Consider the following 21,476-nt stretch of genomic DNA (forward strand, 5'->3'; position numbering starts at 1 on the left):
CTCTGCCCCTCCCCCGTTCATGCTCACTCACTTGCTCTCTCAAAAATAAATAAACATTAATAATAATAATAATAATAATAATAATAATAAAATAATCCTGAAAGGTGGGAAGTGAAGGATTCCCAAAGGGGGCACATTTTGACTGAACAAATGCGCGAGGACGGCCAGAGCCGAGCCCTGGCCCTTCGGCAGGTACCTTGTTCTTCAGCATCCCCTTGGGGCCAACCACATTTTCAAATATGTGTTTTCCCACATGGGCATCCACCGCCGACAGGGGGTCATCGAAGAGGTAGATGTCAGAGTCACAGTACACAGCCCGGGCCAGGCTCACACGCTGCTTCTGGCCCCCAGAGAGGTTCACGCCCTGGGGAGAGACACAGCAGAAGGGGGGGGGTTCCTAGGGAGCCCTGCTCAGGAGGCAGCAGACCCCGGCTGGCGGCCCTGGAGGGCTGAACCGCCTCCCCTCGTCTGAGCAGGAAGCAGAGGCATGAGATTGTATCTGCACGGACTGTGCTCAAGGCCGACCACGGAATCCAGCCTCAACCCTGAAACAGGCAGAAGAGAAAACTGGAGCCCCTGGGAGCTGCTGAGCAGACAGCTGGCACAGCGTGGGCATTCGGCAAGGGGCGGCCCGTGGCACCAAGCAACAGGAAGGCTCCGGATCTTGGAGTCTGACAGAAGGCACCGGCAGATGCCGTAACGAGCCCGCTGCTGCTGCTTTAGTTAATAGCTACCACTTTGACGCGCTTGCTCTGATCTCTCACTCACGGTGAAACCACAGAGAGCCAAGGCAGGCTGCACTCTGGGGGTGCCGAAGTCCCCCCCCCCACTCACCAGTAGGAAGGGCACCGATTTCTACTTCACACCAGGGCGCTCCATGGTGCACACCGCAGCAGTCACAGCTCTCCCTCCGACTACAGATTATCAATTACCGACTGTCATTTCCATCCATGGCTGGGAAGTCCAAGTGGACCCCCCGCCGGGTTAATGGGGCCCAGTCTCTGCCGAGAGAGATGCCTGCCCTCCCTACACACCCAGGTGGGGCTCAGGCAGCCAGCTTCTTTTTGATGGCCCCTCCGGCCACAGCTCTTTGGCCCGGGGCAGACGTCAGACCCAGTCATATTCTCCCGCTCTAGACTTTTATTGGCAGCCAGACGGGGACTGGCTGAGGAGTCTCCATGAGGCAGAAACAGACACGTGCATTAAAACAACTAACTCAGGGCCACCTGGGTGGCTCAAGTCGGTTGACCGTCCAACTTTGGCTCAAGTCATTATCTCACAGTTAGTGAGTTCAAGCCTCGCATCAGGCTCTGTGCTGACAGCTCGGAGCCTGGAGCCTGCTTCGGATTCTGTCACCCTCTCTCTCTCTGCTCCTCCCCCACTCACGCTCTGTCTCTCTCTCTCTCAAAAATAAGCAAACATTAGTGGGAAGGTGTTTGGACAAGTCACTTAGCCCCCTCTATGCCTCTCTTTCCTCAACCACGAAATGCAAATGACAGTTAATCCCCTCTCATGGCTTGCCGTGAGGATGAAATACATAAAAATGTCTATCACGGTGCCTGGCACGGAGTAAATGCCCAACAGCTGCTGGCGACCATATTATTTTTACTATTATCGCTGCTTTGAAAGGGACTGTGGACATCTGAATCACTGGCACCTCTCCTCCCTGTAGAGCGCCCTGTCATGTGACTCCACAGTCACATGACTGCAAAGGCGAAGGGCACTTCCTGATCTCCCATCTTTCAGTTCAACCAGGTGAAAAGGACAATATGCTTTAAGGGACACCATGTGGTTTTCCTGTCTCTCTTGGGCTTCTGCTGTCACCATGAGAAGGGTGTCCCCCTGTAGAGCTATCACCCCTTCAGCCAAAGCCCCAGCAAGAAGCCATGCGGGGCGGACCCCAGCCAAACCCATAGCCTAGAGGCGAGTTCAGCTGCCCCGTGACATGGAGCAGAGCTGCCTGACTGAGCCCAGTGTGGGTCAGCCAACCACAGTCAAAAGGGAGAATAAGTATTTAACACAAGCCCCTAAGATTTTGTGGCTGACTGATACAGGCGCCATACTGAGGCTGTACCGACTGACCTTCTCACCAATCTCCGTCCGGTCCCCGCTGGGCAGGATCTCCAGATCTGGGAGGAGGGCACAGGCTTCGATCACAGCCTTGTAATACCGTTCCTGGAGGGGGCGTCCGAAAAGGATATTTTCTCGGAGAGAATCATTCTGAATCCAGGCCTGCTGGGGGACGTAGGCCACTGAGCCCTAGGCAGCAAATACAGAAGGCAGCAAGACAGACAGACAGACTTGGTTAACAAGATGGCAGCTGGCCCATCCACTCGCCAGGAGGATTCTACTTCCCGAGATGCTCAGCAAGGGGGAAACTGAGTCACGACAGACTCAGATGCCAGACCTGGGATCAGACCCCACACTAGGTCAATCACAGACTCTAATATCAGGAATTCAAGAGTGGAAATCCGCATTAGTGAGATTACAGTTCCGTATTTAGTTAAGAATTCACTAAATGCCTCTAGCAGTGAACAAAACTCCTGCCTCTCAAGAAGTGGGGCACCTAGGTGGCTCAGTCAGTTAAGCATCCGACTTCGGCTCAGGTCATGATCTCACGGTTTGTGAGTTCAAACCCCAAATCGGGTGAGCTGTATCCCCGATTCAGGCTCTACAATGACACTGGAGAGCCTGTGTGGGATTCTCTCTCTCTGCCCTTCTGTGGCATTCTCGGATTCTCTCACAATCTGTCTGCCCTTGCTCACTTGTACTGTTTCCCAAAAATAAAAAAACTTAAAAAAAAGAAGTCCCTGATGTGATTAAAAAAAAAAAAAAAAAGTATTTGATTACAGTTTGGGGTAAATGCTAAGAGAAAAAAAATGAGTCCTTTAAAAAGTCCTTTAAGGGGCACCTCGGTAGCTCAGTTGGTTAAGTGACTGACTCTTGGTTTCAGCTCAGGTCATTTTCTCACGACTTTGTGGGTTCAAGCCCCACACTGGGCTCTGTGCTGGCAGCACAGTGCCTGCTTGGGATTCTCTCTCTCTCTCTCTCTCTCTCTCTCTCTCTCTCTCTCTCCCTGTCTTTGCCCCTCCCCTGCTCATGCTGTCTGTCCCTCTCAAATAAACAAACTTTAAAATAAATAAATAAAAATAAATACATACATCAATAAAAAGTCCTTTAAAAGGGAGCCAGGATGACTCAGTCAGTTCAGCGTCTGACTCTTGATTTCAGCTCAGGTCATAATATCACAGTTGTGAGAATGAACTCTGCACTGGGCTCTGTGCTGAACATGAAGCCTACCTGGGATTCTCTCTCTCTGTCTCTCTCTCAATAAATAAATTAAAAAAAAAAAAAAAGTCCTTTGAAAAGAGAGACCTAGCTTGGGTCATCAGGGAAGGATTCCTTGGGGAAATATCCTTGATGAAATTTAATCAAGGTTACTTCTATGTCAAGTCATCTGCTTCAAAGGACCAACAGGTGAGGGTTAGTTGGTGTGACAAAGGAGAAATGGAAAAGCATTCCAGTCAGAGGGAACAGCATGCGCAAAGGTCCAGAGACAAGTAGAACCTGGCACATCCAAGGAACAGGAAGGCCAGGATGACTGGAACATCGTGTGAAGGGGAAGACAGGTAGGAGTGAGCTGGAGGGCAGCAAGGGCCGGCCCACCCCAGGCCAGGGATCCAGGTGAGGAGCCTGGGCTTTACTGGAAGGGCAAGGGGAGCAAAGATTTTTTTTTTTAATGTTTATCTATTCTTGAGAGAGAGAGAGAGAGGCAGGCGCACAGAGCATGCATGTGTGCGAGCAGCAGAGAGAGGGGGGGAGAGCAAATCCCAAGCAGGCTCTGTGCTGCCACGGCAAACCCCGATGTGGGGCCTGAACTCACAAACCGTGAGATCACGACCTAAGCCCACCAAGAGTCGGACACTTACCCGACTGAGCCACCCAGGAGCCGCTACGAGTGAAGGTTCTTCCATAAGGGAATTCTAGAGGGATATGGTTGGGAGAGGGACCCAGGTATTTCAAATCTCAATCTTCATTCTCAGATAAATAACTAAACTAATACCCTGACAAGAGGCCAAAATGTCACAAAGTCTCACCACAGAACCCACAGAAAATTCAGACACGGCATACCCACGTAAAATATTTGGAGAAAATTAATATTTTAAACACATTTCTAGCATGCTCCTTTGCAGGGCAAAATAACCAGTCAGAGAAATCAGTTCATCAAACCAAATACTCAGTGCACCCTCAACTTCGAGATGCATCATTTCTGCATTTAAAGCCTTTTTTTTTTTTTTTTTTTACTTTAAAAAATTTTGCTCTCTGGGGGACATGGGACAACATCTAGACACTCCTGGTTATCACAACCGGAGTCTGCTATCAGCATCTAGTGGACAGAGGGCAGGAATGCAGCTAAGAATGGTACACAGCATAGAACAAGCCCACCACAGCAGAAAAGCATCCAGCCCGACACGTCAAGAGCGCTACGGAGGTGGAAACGCATTAACGAAGCAGAACACAATGGGGACAGTTTGGAGTCTACTTCCAGAAACGTAGGGCACACTGCCCATTAAGCTCACTTTATAACGTGTACTTTCAAAGCAGTGACGTAATATTTCTGAAAACCGCAGCTAAATGCCTTTAGTGTATGGGGCGCCTGGGTGGCTCAGTCAGTTGAGCGTCCGACTTCGGCTCAGGTCACGATCTCACGGTTCGCGAGTTCGAGCCCCGCGTCGGGCTCTGGGCTGATGGCTCAGAGCCTGGAACCTGCTTCCGATTCTGTGTCTCCCTCTCTCTCTGCCCCTCCCCCTTTCATGCTCTGTCTCTCTCTGTCCCAAAAATAAATAAACGTTAAAAAAAAAAATTTTTTTTAAATAAATTAAAAAAAAAATAAATGCCTTTAGTGTAGACCCAACTAACGTTAACGTATACTTTTCTACCGATGCATACCAGGCTAAAGGGCCTCATATAAACAAACAAAAACATGAAACAAAAAAACAAAAACAAAAAACCCAAAGAACAAAAAAAGGACTTTGAAGTAAAAACAACTGCATAAACCAGCATTCCTAGGAGGAGATTCCAAGGGACAATAGTTCTGGGGATGCAAATAGTTGCACGGGCCAAGTATGCCTGGGACACACTGGGTTAACCAAACTTAAATCAGCTTTCTTCTCCTTGTGGGACTTCTCCGAACCTTTACTTTATTCACGTTTATTTTAAGTCTCCAAGAGGGAGGGGAGCTGTGTGTGCATTCTCTCCCGAGCCTGTCTGAGCCCAGAACTCTCCTCCTCAAACAACCGCAGGATGAGTCTAGCAGACCACGCTGAAGGACTGGTGGCCAGGAAACTTCGAGGGACGCTTCCTACTCCAGGGCAACTCCTTCATGGCGAATCAGCTGAACGCAAAACAAGGCTCTTGACTTACAGCGAGATTCATGTGTTCACTGAAGCAGCCTCTTAAATTCTCTCTTGAGGAATATTCCAACTTAGCTCCAAGTCCCGTGCATTTTAAAAACCAATAAATCTCGGGGTGCCTGGGTGGCGCAGTCGGTTAGGCGTCCGACTTCAGCCAGGTCACGATCTCGCGGTCCGGGAGTTCGAGCCCCGCGTCAGGTTCTGGGCTGATGGCTCAGAGCCTGGAGCCTGTTTCCGATTCTGTGTCTCCCTCTCTCTCTGCCCCTCCCCCGTTCATGCTCTGTCTCTCTCTGTCCCAAAAATAAGTAAACGTTGAAAAAAAAAAATTAAAAAGAAAAAAAAAACCAATAAATCTTTAGTTCTTCTTCCATTCTTCTATTAAGAACTCAAGGAAACACTCAGAATTTAAACAGCTCTCTTAACAAGAATTCTCCAACACGATATCCCAAAGACACAGATCAAAAATGTGACATTTTGTTACATTTATAAAAAGAGATACAGACACAGATCCACGGACAGAGACAACAAGCCAGAGGGACTCACGTGTCAAGAGAGACCACAAGATGCACACTGAGGGCCAGAGGTGGCGAGAGGACTGGAGACAGTGAGCGGACCAGGGAGCATCCGTGTGTTCACAGAGTATTTATTGAGTGCCTACTACTTGCTGGGCACTATTCTCTGTGCTAGGACACAGCGGGAAATCAGCGACATCAACTCTTGCCTTCGAGGGGGCACAGAGAAGAGCAGGGCGAGTGCGAGAGAAGGAGGCAGACCTCGCTGCTCTCGCGTCCTGCACAGGGGCCGCCATGAAACAAACCACAGCATCGCACTTGACTCTCCTCTCAGGCCAGCCACGCCCCCACCCCAGCCCCCTCAGTCCTTGCCCTACCTTGACAGACACGTGGCCCTCCACCTTGTCCATCTCGGCCAGGAGTGCTGAGAGCAGAGACGACTTTCCACAGCCCACCTGGCCCACCACGGCCACCAAGGAACCTTCCGGAACGGAGAAGGTAATGCTGAAATGACATAATGTGCTCTGCCTCAGCCACACCCTTGCCTGAAACAGGTGGTGACCCACCAGAGCTGGATGTACCCAGAGCGGAGAGAGGCGGACGGCAGGGCTGGAACGAGCCTTCCCAGTCTGGAAATGACCACCGCCGTCCCTACTGCCAAGCTTGGCTCAGGGAGCGTGCGAGGGCCTGGGCACATGAGGCTCCAGGCAGGCGCTGGGATGCGCACGTGTCTTAGAGACGCAGAGGCAGCGGGAGTCACCTGGGCGGCCAGATCATGATCAGGGGGCCAGATTAACCATGCAGGCGACCTGAGGGACAGACAGGAGCCTCAACGTGAACACAGAAACCCAGGAAGAGCTTAAGAGAAGGCCCAAGGGTGTGAACGGACAGGTGTGATCGGGGCTTGACAAGTCGACGGCACAGGACGAGGCAGAGGGGAGTAAGGCCAGCCCTGAAGAGGTGGGTGGGCAGCAGGCACGTCCGAAAACCTCAAAGCTCGCTGTGCTGGGGGCCTCGGAGTTTGAAGCGGGGGACCTGCCACGGAGGAATCCGAGTCTGAGAAACACGTCTCTAAGGAAACCATCCTTCCACAAACGATGGTACCCCGAGTACGACAGTAAGCTCCAGGCTCCACTGGCAAGACCGCCCGTCCAATGACACGGGCCAGTCGCTGGCTGCAGTCAGGGCCTCTTTGGGTTTACTCACCCTGGCTGTGCTTTTCGATGGATGCCGTTACGATTTCAACATATTAGTGCAAGCGTTAGATTCTGCTATTGCTGACTGTTTAAAGCTCATGAACCGATTATGCTTTTGTTCCTGAGCTGAGGGGCGAATGGACGAGGGGGCCACAACAGAAGAGGACGCCCAGCGAGGCGGCTCCTGTGACTGTCCAGGTGAGAATGGGTTATTTTTATAGGGTGAGGAGAGAAAAGGTTTGGGTGGGGAAAGGTTTGGGGAGTTCAAGAGCGGAAGTGGGGGTGGGGCGCATGGAACAAAAAGAAAAGAGAGACAGACAAGAGAGAAAAGCTAGGATTGAAGCAGGCAGGAGCGAAGTTAGACATAAGGAAGAACTTCCCAAGCATGCAGCCCCACCATGAATTTTCCAGGTGTAGAAAGAATTTTACCAAGATTCTTTTCTCTAGAGAGTCTGTCCCCCATGCTTCCTCAGTCGATATACAGCAATAATTCGGCTCCCAGTGAGGAGGTAATTGTGAAGGGGCATGGGGGATAAATTTGGCCCCTGAAAAGGTTCCTTCTGGCCCTGTATTTTGGGGACTCCTTTGAGGAAGCCTGACAGAGCCGGTGAGAAAGGCCTCCCCAGCTCAGAAACAAATAAGAGGCACTTGACAAGTTGCCTGGGGAACCAGGTCAATTCCTGGACACTGTGTGCTTTGGTACCAGATGGGGAGGTGGCAAGGAAGGGTGACTCGGCAGCTGTAGGCCTGGGAGAGGACAGAGAACAATTCCATCCTGACAAATGCCTTCCGACAAAAATTCCTTTCAGCAGACCCAAGCCTGCCTGCAACCTGTAGCATCGCAGCCTTAGACCCAGCCTGGCCAATCAGTACGCTCTATCTCTCCTGGCACAGTGTTTGGCTCAGTGAGGGGCACATGACCCAACCTGGACCAATAAGAGCCAGCTGGGTCTCCCACCGAAGTAAGAGGGACACTGGGAGCTGACGGGGTCTATTTCCCATCATGAGTGGGGAGGCAGCTTGAGAAGGAAGCAGCACACAGGGAAACCGAACAAAGTCAAGATGGAGAGAATCCTGATGGCACAGAGTCCCTGGATCATGCTGTACCTGACAGTGGCTCTGAGTTATGCAAGCCAAAAACTGTTGCCTAAACCGATCTGTGCACGGTTTCTGTCTTTTACAATCCAAGGGAACCCTCTGTGCCAGCACACTCTCATCTGCTCCTTCCTGCAGCCCTAACAGGTAGGACTAGACCTATTTCCCCGACGGGTAAATTGAGGCTCAGAAAGGCACAGTGGCTTATTCAGGGTCAAAGAGCTGGAGTGTGGCTGGAATCCACATTTGACCAGAGCCTCCTGGCTCTCTCCACATCCTGGCTTACCCATTCAGCGTTGGAGGGTCACTCCTGGCCCATGTGAACGTGGCATTCTTCACAGTGATGCTGTTTGTGCCCCCACCTAAAAAGCACCAGACACAACAGGTCAGGCACAGATGAAGCTTGGGTACTGAGCACGAGCAAGAGGCTCTCTGTTTTTTTTTTTTTTCCTCTTATCTTTTTTAAAGTTCAATGGCAGGTGCTAGATACTTGCACTAGACATTATCTGGTTACATTAGCTCTGGTTTCTAAAGAACCCCAACCAGACCCACAAAGCAGAAGGAACCACAACAGGGCTCTGCCTCGAAGGTTACATCATCCAGATGCCCATCTCGCACAGGGTGGGGGGAGCCCCTGGGGGTTTACTCATAGCTCTGAGGTCCCCGTCCCCCCATCTTGGGAAGATCGGGCAGCTCTGGCTGGGGACGCTGAGCAGAAGCCAGGGTCAACAGGGAACAAGCACTGCTCTCCATCGGGTGGGCCTGGCCCTTGGCCCTCACCACCCCCTAGGCCCTTGCTTTCTGTTCAAAGTGGGGTCCTTGGCCCAGAGCTCCTGGATTGCAGGGTGGCCTCCTAATGCACATCCCATGATCCCTTCTCCCGCCACCCCTGCTCCCATCGCAGCAGGTCCAACTTCCTGAAACAGCAGGCAGGTGAACTGTGAAAAAGCAGGCTGTGGAACAGGAGGTGGGGTATCACAGGGTGGATGGGGGAGGGAAGAGCGGTAGACAAAGCCCGCATTCTGTGGATAATGTCTCCTCGGGATTCTAAGCTCCCAGCACCTCTTCCTTCACTTTCTCTTCCTTTCTCTCCCTTTTATGCTTTATGCCTCCTTACTTAAAAAAAAAAAAAAAAAAAAAAAAAAATTTTTTTTTTGACCCTTCATTATGAGCCTCCGTAAAACCACCTAGAGATAAGATGGGCGTGTTTTCAAGCTGTCAAATAAAGTAGTAAATTCCCCCACACAGAGAAGAAACAAAAGCCCATTGCAAGAGGAAGTTACTGGTTAACCTAACCTAACGAGCCCGGTCCCCAGGCCTCCCCGTCCCGTCCAGTCCCGTCCCGTCCCGTGTAACACAGACCAAGGAGGAAAGTGGAAGGTGCTATTTAAGGAATTTAAAGAAAAGCCACTTGAGTCAGACAAGCTAGAAAACCACCAGACCCGGCCGGGAGTGGCCAAAGTGGCCCCATCTGGCACCCAGGGAGTGTGGATAAACATCTCAATAAGTCAAACAGCCTAGGAGACTGTCATTAGGGTGGAAAGGGGGTGCTGAGGCCCGGACCACACGAGGAAGCCTGGGGTTTTCCAGAGGCCTAGGGGTTTTCCAACAGGACACTTGCAGGTAATTGTGAGCAATTTTACTACTCTGAAACCTCCATGGGCTGTCCCAAATTTCAGGCCTGCGTTAGGCAGAGAAATGTGACCAGGAAGAGATGGCACCGTACCATTTACGGGGGGGGGGGGGGGGGGGGACGACTAGGTCCTCAGGATGGGAAGAGGGGAGGGGGGAGACTAGGTCCTCAGGATGGCAGAAACTGGTAACCACAGGCCAGGAATGTTGAGAAGAAGATTCCAGCATCCAGTGAGCAGTGGTTCTTAACCAGGGCAACTCTGCCCCCCAAGGGATATAATGCCTAGAGGCATTTTTGGTTGTCAAAACTGGGGTGGATTCTACTGGCATCTAGTGGGTGGAGGCCCAGGATGCCCCTCAGCACCCTATAAAGCAGAGGACACCCGCCCCCTCCCCACACAGCGAAGGACCATCTGGCCTTGAATGTCAGCAGTGCCGAGGCTGGGGAACCTGGCCGTAGACGGCTGAGTTGACAATGTCCCAGATCGCTCCTCTCTTACGCTAGGGACGTAACGGCCACCACAACCACTGGGTCAGCAGGCACTGGGCTAAGCGTTGCACACACCACCGAAGACATCTGAATGCCTACTTGGTGCCAGGCACTACTTGTACCTTACAACCAACGTCTACACACATTCATGCCTCGGACAGTATTTATTGGGCTCCCGAGCCCGACTGTTTGAGTCCAATTCCCACGTGGCCATGTCCTAGCTGGAGAGCCTTGAGCCAGTTACTTAACTTCTCTGTGCCTCATTTTCCTCATCTGTCGACTAGGACCGATAATAATGAGACGGACCACACAGAGCTGTGCTGCTTGGTGCATAGTAGGTGCTCAATAAAGCTCAGTGAGGGAGACACTGTCCAGTGGACTGGAGCACAGATTCCACTGGCCGGCTGTGGGCGCAAATTCTGACTCTACTTCTAATTAGCTGTGTGATCTCAGGCAGGTCACTTAGGCCAGTTTCCTCATCTGCAAAATGGGGGTTTCCACAGCTCCTCTGTGTGATGTGTGAGCAGCGGGTGGGGTAGTGTCTGCACGTCCTTAGAGCAGAAAGTGCATGACAGGAGTGTCACTTAAGTGAAAGCAGTCACTGCTGGTAATGCTATGAATATTTATTATTAAGTGCTTAGAGATATAGCCATGAGTAAGATCCCCACTCAGGGGGATTGATGAGGAAAGGATAAATTAGTAAGCTACAAAAAAAAAAAAAAAAAAAAACCCAATCAACAATAAAAATCCACGTTAACACCCTGCTAGAGAAAGGCACCTTCATCCTCATGACCCATATGGGGAAACTGAGACTCAGAGCAGTGAAGTGACCTGCCGAAGGACACAGAGCTAGAAGGTTGGAGCTGGTCTCCCAACATCCGTCCTCGGTTTGCCCGCCCATCTGCCCAGAACAGAATCAAGATCTGAGCTCTGGATCCTGTCCCTCGGCGGGAGGCCTCATCTCCAGCTGCCTCTCGGTGAGGACACACCAAGGAAACAAGTTGAAGTTCAGCCGCCTGGGCGTTGCAAGATAAGGCCACCCCACTCTGCAGAGCCCCCGCTCCCTGGGGCCTCGCAGACGGGCTTCTGCGCACAGCCAAACCCAAGGGTAGCCTTCGAGGTACAGGGGAACCAAATGCACACACCGTCTTTGCCAGGCTTCCGCTCGATGCTGTCGGCCTCCAGCTCCTCGTGAGACAGAAAGATCCTGAGGCGTTTGAGGGAGACACTCGCCTACAGAGAAGGCAATTACAGGGTGCAGTTATTTTTAAAAGCATTTTTGCGAAAACAGACCGAGGCCGACTTTCAGTGGTTTCCTCTGGGTGTGGAGGGGCCCACATCCTCCCTCATTTCTGGAGGCTCTGCGTTTCCTACAAGAGCGGGCCTTAGAATAAAAAACAGAACAGGTTTTGGTTCTTGTTTGTTTTCCTTTAAAAGCCCACGACTCGTATTAAAAAAGAGGGTAGGGGGACTGTCCCAGATGACAAGGGACTTGTAGAAACGATGACCAACGGCAGTGGTCCCACGTAAGGGTTAAAAACTTGCTACCAGTGGGGGCACCTGGGTGGCTCAGTCGGTTAAGCGTCCGACTTCAGCTCATGTCATGATCTCACAGTCCGTGGGTTTGAGACCCGTCTAAGACTCTATGCTGACAGCTCAGGGCCTGCAGCCTGCTCCAGATTCTGCATCTCCCTCTCTCTCTATCCCTCCTCCACTCGCACTCTGTCTCTCTCTCAAAGGTAGATAAAGATTTAAAAAAATAATAATTAAAAAATTAAAAAAACTTGCTACCAGTGGATTACTAAGTCCCTGAGATACAATGCAGAGTGACCACAGTCAACAACACTGTTTATGAACTTCGAGTTGGCATCTTATTGGTTGCCACCAGAAAAAGGAAACGAAAATCATGTGATGTGACAGAGGTATTAGGTAACATGCCAGAGGTAATGCCATTGCAATACAGCCAGCATATGAAATCAACACGCTGTGTGTGTGTACCTTGAATTTAAGCAACGGTACTTATCAACTCTGTCTCACTAAAGATAAGTTGAAAAAAAAAAAGCAGAAGAAATTTATGCTGAAGCATCTGTGGGTGCAATGTCAAGAGGTCTGGGATTTGCTTTGAAATTCTTCAGGGGCACCTGGCTGGTTAAGTCTGTGAAGCATGCGACTCTTGATCTCAGGGCTGTGAGTTCAAGCCCTGAGTTGGGTGTAGAGGTTACTTAAAAATAAAATCTTAGATAGATAGATAGATAGATAGATAGATAAATAAGTTTCTTCAGCAGAGAAAGAAAGGAAGGAAGTGGGGCAGGAGAGGAGACAAGAAGATTTAGATGGACCAAGTGTGGCAAAATGTTGAATCTGGGGGAGTGCTACACACAGTTCATTATTATTATACTGTTCTCTCCCTACCTGTGTGTACGTCTGAATTTATTCATAATAAAAGGGGGTTTTATTTGCTGGCTTATTTTTTTTTAAGTTTATTTATTTATTGGAAGAGAGAGAGAAAGCACAAGTGGGGGAAGGGCAGAAAGAGAGAGAGGGAGGGAGAGAATCTCAAGGAGGCTCCACATGGCCAGCACGGAGCCCAACACAGGGCTTTAACCCACGAACTAACTATGAGATCATGACCTGAGGTGAAGTCAGATGCTTACCTGACTGAGCCACCCAGAAGCCCCCATTTCCTTGTTTATTTTTTTTAATAAAGCATACCAACAGAGCTGTACAACCCAATCTTAAGGCTGATCTGTGGCTGAAAATGGGGTTTTCAACATGAATGTGTTCAACACTGGTGAGAAAAACACGAAAAATACTACCGGCAGGAAAGTGGTGGGAGCGTCACAGAGCGACTAAGCGGCCGGTTTCCTCTCTTTACAGGGTCACTGTGTGGACCTTATTAACTCTGGGTGGGTCTGGGTTGGGGTTTTTCCAATGGTGGGTCAAGGCCCATCAGTGGGTTGTGAAATCAATTTAGTAAGTCCAGAGGTGCATTCTTTGAAAAAGCAGGTGAAGATAGGGCAGGGTGGAACAGACAAGATCAGAACAGGATAAAATATTTCAGAATCTTACAGAGCACCTGGCTGCATTCAATATTTGCTTTGTATGCTCAAATGTGAGTTCCTCGCCAAGAGGTAAAACGGATTCCTTTCTTTGGGCTATGAGCAAACCAGCACGAAAGCCCCCCGTGGGGGCCTCGTCGAGCCAACCGGGCACGGTGGGACGGGTCACACAGAGGGAGCGGTACAGAGGGATTTGCGTCATTTGCCCTCCTGCTTCATGTCCCCAGAGAATCCCTCCCTGACCCCCCACCCCCACCCCAGCCTCGCCTGTACCTGCACGATGCTGCTGATGACCATGGGGAGAATATTCAGGGGAAAACGGAGGATGTTGAACAAGGCCAAGGACACAAAAGCTTTCTGGGCATCCAGGATGTTGTTCTTGTTGACAGTCACGTAGACGGCAAATGTAGACAGGGCCACCTGCAAACAGAGCATCCTTTACTGACTTGTGTCCCCTGGGCAGTGTGGTCAGGCCTGCCCCGTGACAGGCCGCCAGAGGCAGGTGAAAACGCCTAAGACAGTGTCTAGAACACGGCAAGCACTCACTAAACACTCAAAGAACTAGACAGGTGAGTGACCAGGAGCTGGAAGTCGTGGCCTCCGTACCAACCTTCTCCAAAGCACACCGTACAGATATTCAGAGAATTCCTCAGGAGTGGAATCGCACCTCTGGGCCGTTGCCCCTGCAACCTTCTCTGCCGGAAACGACCTTCCATCCAGACAGTGGCCTGGCTCCTCCCGCTGACCCTCGGAGAGGCCACCCCACCCCCCTCTGCCTGAAACAACCCTGTGACTGCACCTACTGCACCTCCCGCATGTCACAGCACCTACTGCTACCTTTTACTGCAGGACTGTAGGTATTTGTTGTCGGTCTCTTGCACTACAACATGACCTCCCCCAAGTCAGGCGTGGGGTTTGTCCCGGGCAGCATTCTCGGTACCTAGGACAATCCCCAGGCAGGATACCTCCTCTCGCCATGCCTCACACGCCTGATCCGTGAAATGGGTGTGGAGGCGACAGGGAATGCCACTATTTCAAGTTCCTTCCAGCTCACAGAATTTATGATTTTATAACCCTGGGAAAGGAACATTTAAAAAAAAAGGGGGGGGGGGATCAGGGCACCTGGGTGGCTCAGTGGACTGAGCGTCCAACTTCGGCTCAGGTCATGATCTTGAGGTTTGAGCCCGTCAGGTTCTGTGCTGTCAGCGTGGAGCCCACTGTGGATCCTCTGTTCCTCTCTCTCTCTCTGCCCGTTCCCTGCCTGCGCTCTCTCAAAACTAAGTAAAACATTAAAAAAAAAAAAAAGAAAAAAAAAAGAGGGGCACCTGGGTGGCTCAGTCAGTTAAGCATCCAACTGTGGCTCAGGTCATGATCTCATGGTTCGTGGGTTTGAGCCCCATGTCGGGCTCTGTGCTGACGGCTCAGAGCCTGGAGCCTGCTTTGGATTCTGTGTCTCCCTCTCTCTCTGCCCCTCCCCCACTCACCCTTTGTCTCTCTCTCTCTCTCTCTCTCAAAAATAAATATTAAAAAAAATTAAAAAACAAAAGGGAAAACAAAAATAACGGCCAAAGGTACCACTTTCCCCAGAAGTCAGACTTGCATTAAGCCCCGGGGTGCCTCCTGGGATTTTACTACGCAGGCTGCAGGCCGACCAGGATGGGGCTTCAGTTGTCTGAGACAGCCGCACATTACCTCCCTGACCAGGAGAAAGGGAGGACGCCCTCAATAATCCAGGGCCGGGCTGCTCAGCTGGGGAGGGAGGCATGAGATCACCAGGGGGATTTCTGTGCCTCTCCCTTTACTGCTGGCGACACAGAATTGCCAGGTGTTGCCGGGCGAGGCCAATAACAGGTGTCCCACGAGATCACCCAGGACACGCTATCAGAAGCAATCTGGACAACCCCGGACTCTGACAGATGGACACAAGTCCCTGCCCCCCACATCAGCCCCAGGATCACAGAGCCATTAAAGGCTTTCCCCGTGGGAAATAAACTGCCCAGGCCTCTGCCTTTCTAAGCTCAGAGCAGGCTGCCGGGAGCCAGGATGTCTGAGTTTGAGCCCTGTCCCTGGTGCGGCAGTGGTCCAGGGCATTTTCAGGGTGTCTGCTGCCTCATTTCTTTGCTACCTACCGGAGGGTAACACAGCTTAAAAATGAAAACCAACAGCTTTGCTGGGAATCAGCTGTGTGACCCTGTGTCACCTCCCGACTCAAGCAAGCCTCTGTTTTCCTATCTACAAAATAAGGGAATCCGGCTCCACGTGCACAGGGCTGCTGGCCGCAACAAAGCAGGCATTTAAGCAAAGTGCTTAGCACACTGCCCGGCGCACGGTAAAACGCAATATATGGCAGCTGTTTTTATTTCTGGTTACAGGACCCAGTCCAAACTCCTTGGTCCACTCTTCCAAAGAATCTATTCACCGGGCCCCAAGGGCAAGGCACTGCACAGGAGAGCTGGAGCTGGTTCCTGTTCTGGCTCTGAGACATCAACAAGCTACGTGACGCACTAGCCTCTCAGCTGAAGACGCTCTCACTCAAAATGCCCGATAGATCCACACAAAGGAACAGTATTCAGCCATAAAAAGGAATGAAGTGCTGACACGTGCTACAGTATGGATGACCCGTGAAGACACGATGCTAAATCAAAGAGAAGCCAGAACGAGCATCAAAGACCGTGTCTTATGTGATCCCAGGGATAGGAAACGTCCACAAGAGGCAAACTACAGAGACAGAAAGGAGATGAGTGGGGCGCCTGGGTGGCTCAGTGGGTCAGGCGTCCAACTCTAGATTTTGGCTCAGGTCATGATCCCACGGTTCGGGGGTTCGAGCCCCAGGTTCAGCTCCACACTGGCAGCACGGAGCCTGCTTGGGATTCTTTCTCTCCCTCTCTCTGACCGTCCTCTGCTTGTTTTCTCTTTCTCAAAATAGATAAATAAACATTAAAAAAAAAAAAAGTAGGTTAACGTGTGCTAGAGCTGGGAGAGTAGGGAGGGACTGTCAGTGACTACAGGGCTCCCTTCTGGGCTGTTAGAAATGTTCTGGAACTAGACAGTGCTGATGGTTGCACAACCTTGTGAACATATTAAACACCACTGGGTTGTATGCTTTAAAACAGTGAATTATATCTCAGCAAAAAAACAAACAAACAAACAAACAAAGAACAAAAAAACCACCTCCCTAAAGTCAGTCTGCTTTACTTAGTGGAGAAGCCAAGTCTTGACTCAGGCCCCAGGGCTTGTCTGGTTTGTAAAATCCTTTCCCTGTAACTTGCCTGACCTCCTCTCCTATCCTCCGCCCACTCGTGCCATTCCAGCCCCAGTGGCCTCCATGACTATTCCCTCTATGGGGTGGGTACAGTCCTGCCACAGGGCCTTTGCATGTGCTTTTCCCTCTCCCTGGTGGGGGCCCTCACTTCCACCGGGCCTTTACTCAAGCGTCACCTCCTCAGTGAGGCGCTCAACCACCCTTTTTAAAACCACAAGCCCTCCCTACTGCTCTGTCTCGCATCTTTTTCTTTCCCGTAGCCCCACGGATTAGCATGCTATATGGTGTATTTACTATCTGCATGAAGACAGGGAGCAACCGCACGTGGCCCATCATTCCACAGCCCTGGCTTCTCCAGGAAGTGGAGTTCATTCTTCCTCAATATTAATTGAGCACCTGCTGTGTACCGGCACCGTGTGGCGAGGAGCGAGGCAGGCTGGGCGTTCCTGAGACTCACAGTCTGGGGGAAGCAGGTGTCAACGGAGTTCTCTCCAGCAGCGGGGTATCTGGACGTGTGCGGAGGAGAGTGGGGTCAGCACAAAGACTGGAGCTGTAGGCGAGTGGGGGGCTGGAGTGTGCCACAGCCTTGTAATGGGTGAAAGTCAAGGAGGTGAGGAGTTTTCTGCAAGCAATGAAGAACAAGGGTGCCGCCCCAAAAGCTAAGAGTGCCTCCACATTGACAAATGCAGCTCACAGGTGAGCCCATCTACTCCAGCCCAACTCCTCTTTTGTGTGTGGACCTGTGTTCTTTCTGTCTGCCCAGCATCCATTCCTGCTTGTGGTTACAATACCGCAATTTTCTTTTGGGAAACAAAATCTCTCCGAGTATCAGGACGTGACTCTGGCCATAAATGAACTGCCCCAAAGAAAACCCCATGGAGAATGCAGAGCTGAGAGACAGAAAGGGGGTCATTCCCTTTGAAATACCTAGATCCAGCCATTCCTGAAACCCCACTCATGCTCAAAACCAGCACTTTCCTATACTTCTCAATTTTGTGACTTAAAAATCCCACTTTTTTTTTTTTAACTCTAGTCAGTTGGAGTTAGGTTTCTGCCAATTGAAAAATAGTTCCTAACATGGCTTATTCAAATCTTTTACTCATTCAGGTTTTCCTCCACATTACATTTAATGAATGTGTACCACATGCCCAGAGATACAAGCAGGGGGAAAAAAAAAAAGATAAGGTCCATGTATGATCTGATCAGCAGAGAATAATTGCCATATGGAATGATAATCGTCCTAACGAAGGGAGATACAGGGTAAGTAGAAGGCGAAAAGCTCATAAATCTTCTAAGACAGAAAATGCTAAATATTGACGGCTGCCTGGGGCTACTATTTTAGCAAAGTGCATTAAGCGTACATGATAGATGCCAGGCTCTGCATTTCAGAAAAACAGGCCCATTAATCCCGCCACAATGTCAGCCCTGCTCCTGTCTGACCTCCCTAGGCCTCTGTCTTCCATCAACCCTACTGGGGGGTAAACACCTCATCATTCTTGAAGCGCAGGAATTCGCCAGTGGAAAGAATAGGCCAACACCTTCCAAGAGAACCAAACGCTACATATTTCATCCTAATGTAGTCAGAGGCTTAGGTGTCTGGGCCGGGGCCACGGTCCCCAAGTGACACCCAGGCTCATCGGTTTCATGCCCAGCAACTTAATGGACTCCGCCTCTGGGAGCCCGCTGCCCCTGCCTTCCCCCATCCCCACTCCCCCGTAGTGAGTGGCAAATTCACGGTCCAGAAAAGCCAGTCCCCCTCTTAAGCATCTCCTGGGCCATGGCTTTCTGGCGGAGGCTAGGGCAGGAGACGTGAAGTGAAAAGTCAGCACATACAGGGGACAAGCTAGAAACAATACACTGGGTCAGAGGACCTGAGGACCAGAGGACCAGAACCAAGGGTCATGGGAAAAGGCTTCCCCATCCGAAGTCTAACCAAACCCACAGATTAAAAAAACCCTGTCACTTACTCCCCCTGGCTGCAGATCTTTACCTATTAGAAAAAAAACAAAAAGTACAATTGAAAACGCCTTGGATTTCTTTATGATTTGCCATCACTTGTATGAAAGTAAATAAAAGAGATGCATAGGTTTAATTACATTTATTATGTATAGTCACTGCTATGCTGATTTATGCACAGGCTTTCTGTGCACTCAAAAAAAAAAAAAAAAAAAGAAAGAAGCTGAGTGACTAGGGCTGAAGAGGAAAAAGGCTGTGCCTTTCCCTGCAGACCAGCAGTTCTCAACTGGAGGGACACCTGACAAAGTCTGGAGACACCTGTGATGGTCACATTGCACAGAGCCTGACGCTATCTCACAAACTGTGAGATCATGGCCTGAGCTGAACCCAAGAGTCAGACACTTAACTGAGCCACCCAGGGGCCCCACGTCCAACTCTTGATTTTGGCTCAGTCATGATGTCTTGGTTCGAGCTGACAGCACAGAGCCTGCTTGGGATTCTGTCTCCCTCCCTCTCTGCCCCTCCCCTGCTTGCATTCTTTCTCTCTCAAAATAAGCAAAACTAAACTTAAAAAAAAATGAGTATCACCTGTGCAAAGGAGAATATTTAATAGTTACAAACACACAAACTATTTAACAGTTTAAAGGAAAAATAATCAAAAGCACACCCTATATAACCACCATCCAGTCTTCGAATACTTTTTACTTCTAAAAACCAAAGAAAGCCATCAGAGACCTGGAGAAAGTTAGGGAGACCGGAGTGTTCTGAAAGAATGAGCTGGCAGAACCTTCTAGCCCAGAAGGCTGGCGCACGTGAGCCAGAAAGGATCGAACAGAACTCGGAGTCCCAGAACAGCTAAAAGATGTCACTTCACGTGCCAACTGTAGTCAGCTGACAGCAATCACCTGGCGGGCCGCCTGGGAAAGAACCCCATGACTGGCTGGGGATGTCCAGGGTGGGCATGGGAGCGGGGGGCAGGCAGGGGCCCACACGTGACAAGCCCTGTGGCCTAACCCCTTCGTGTTTCTTTTGCAAAAACCCAGAGGCAGGGAGGTAGACTGACCGGCCTCAGGGCACACCGCGAGCTGGCAGTAAAATTCAGCAGGCATCCAGACTCCAAGCCAGGGTTCCACTCCTGTTTTTGTCTGGCCCACGCGCTTAAACCATTTTACACGATTCATTTTTTTTTAATATCAAAATAATAGTATTTTATGACCCAGGAAGATGACATGAAGTTCAAATCTCAGGGTCTATAAATACATTTTTACAGGAACACAGCCACATCCGTTTATGGAGGTATTATGCACGGCCACACTGGCAGACGACAAGAGTTGGGGCAAACGCTGGATGGCTCAGAATGTCTACAACATTCACAAACTGCTCCTTTGTAGAAAAGGTTTGCTCACTTCTGCTTTTTGCCAGCGTTTCTCAAACTTCAATGCGCATACCCACCACCTGGGTGCGGGGCGGAGGTGTTCAGTAAATTCAGATCCTGTTTTAGGCCGGTCTGCAGTCGGGCCTGAGTCCCCATTTCTAATAAGCGATTTGGCGATGCTGGTGCTACTGGGCCTCGGACCACACTGTCAACAGTGGACATCTACTCCACTCCTCAAAGTGTGGACCCCAACCAAGGGCAATCGGTAACGCCAGGGAACCCATCAGCAATGCAAATACTCAGGCCCCACCCAGACCTACTGGATCTTGTTTCAACAAGCCTCCCAGGTGATTCTGATGTGGGCTCGAGTTGGATCCTCACTGCTTTCCACCCCACTGCCTCCTGGGCGAGTTCAGACTCTGGGAGACATGAAGTTGAGCCTGATGAAAAACCCAGCGTCAGAAGGAACACACTTTGACACACCCTGAAAATGCAAGACTTTCCTTAAACATTCCACCTGTGACTCGAATGAAGCTGATAATACTGTAATAGAAAAGCTTCCCATTTATGAAAACGTTGACTGCAGTTCACAGAAACCTCCCGTAAGGATATATATTCGCCAACAGGGCTGAGAAATAACAGTCATCATTAGGACAGCATTAAAATAATCATGATATAATTAAAAATATAAAGACACAAAAAAATGAAGCCGGGGGCATGATTCTTAACTATACATTTTTTAAGTTTATTTATTTTGAGAGAGACAGAGACAGTGTGAGTGTGGGAGAGGCAGAGAGAGAGGGAGAAAGAATCCTAAGCAGGCTCTGCACTGTCAGCACAAAGCCGGATGTGGGGCTTGAACTCATGAAATGGGGAGATCATGACCTGAGCTGAAGTCAGACACTCAACCCACTAAGCCACCCAGGTGCCCCTATTCTTTTTTTTTTTTTTTTTTAGTGTTTATTTTTGATAAAGACAGAGTGTGAGTGGGGGAGGGGCAGAGACAGAGGGAGACACAGAATCGGAAGCAGGCTCCAGGCTCTGAGCTGTCAGCACAGAGCCCGACGTGGGACTCGAACTCATGAACTGTGAGATCATGACCTGAGCCGAAGTCGGACGCTCAACCGACTGAGCCACCCAGGCGCCCCTATTCTTAACTATTCTTTAGTGGGTTTTTTTTGTTTTTTTTTTTTTATTTTTTTTTTCAACGTTTATTTTTTTTTTTTTTTAATTTTTGGGACAGAGAGAGACAGAGCATGAACGGGGGAGGGGCAGAGAGAGAGGGAGACACAGAATCGGAAACAGGCTCCAGGCTCTGAGCCATCAGCCCAGAGCCCGACGCGGGGCTCAAACTCACGGACCGCAAGATCGTGACCTGGCTGAAGTCGGGCGCTTAACCGACTGTGCCACCGAGGTGCCCCTATTCTTAACTATTCTTAACAGTGCACTGTGCCTAAGGGGTTTCCACAGCCCATCTTTATATGG

At 50.2% G+C, this 21,476-nt stretch overlaps 1 protein-coding gene across 2 annotated transcripts in view; it reads right to left on the bottom strand.

Moving 5' to 3' along the window:
* The window catches only part of ABCC1 (ATP binding cassette subfamily C member 1), a 141,199-nt gene that overhangs the window by 37,905 nt on the left and 81,818 nt on the right, over window positions 1–21,476 (bottom strand). For both annotated transcript variants that reach the window (XM_047837683.1, XM_047837682.1), the window contains exons 13-18: window positions 13,672–13,818; window positions 11,485–11,572; window positions 8,504–8,579; window positions 6,304–6,430; window positions 2,083–2,259; window positions 197–364 (exon numbers count right to left, since the gene is read on the bottom strand). In XM_047837683.1, the coding sequence (XP_047693639.1) occupies window positions 197–364; window positions 2,083–2,259; window positions 6,304–6,430; window positions 8,504–8,579; window positions 11,485–11,572; window positions 13,672–13,818 (783 nt within the window). The remainder of the gene's footprint in view (window positions 1–196; window positions 365–2,082; window positions 2,260–6,303; window positions 6,431–8,503; window positions 8,580–11,484; window positions 11,573–13,671; window positions 13,819–21,476) is intronic.

The sequence above is a fragment of the Prionailurus viverrinus genome, chromosome E3, assembly GCF_022837055.1.
Source record: "Prionailurus viverrinus isolate Anna chromosome E3, UM_Priviv_1.0, whole genome shotgun sequence".
NCBI lineage: Eukaryota > Metazoa > Chordata > Mammalia > Carnivora > Felidae > Prionailurus > Prionailurus viverrinus.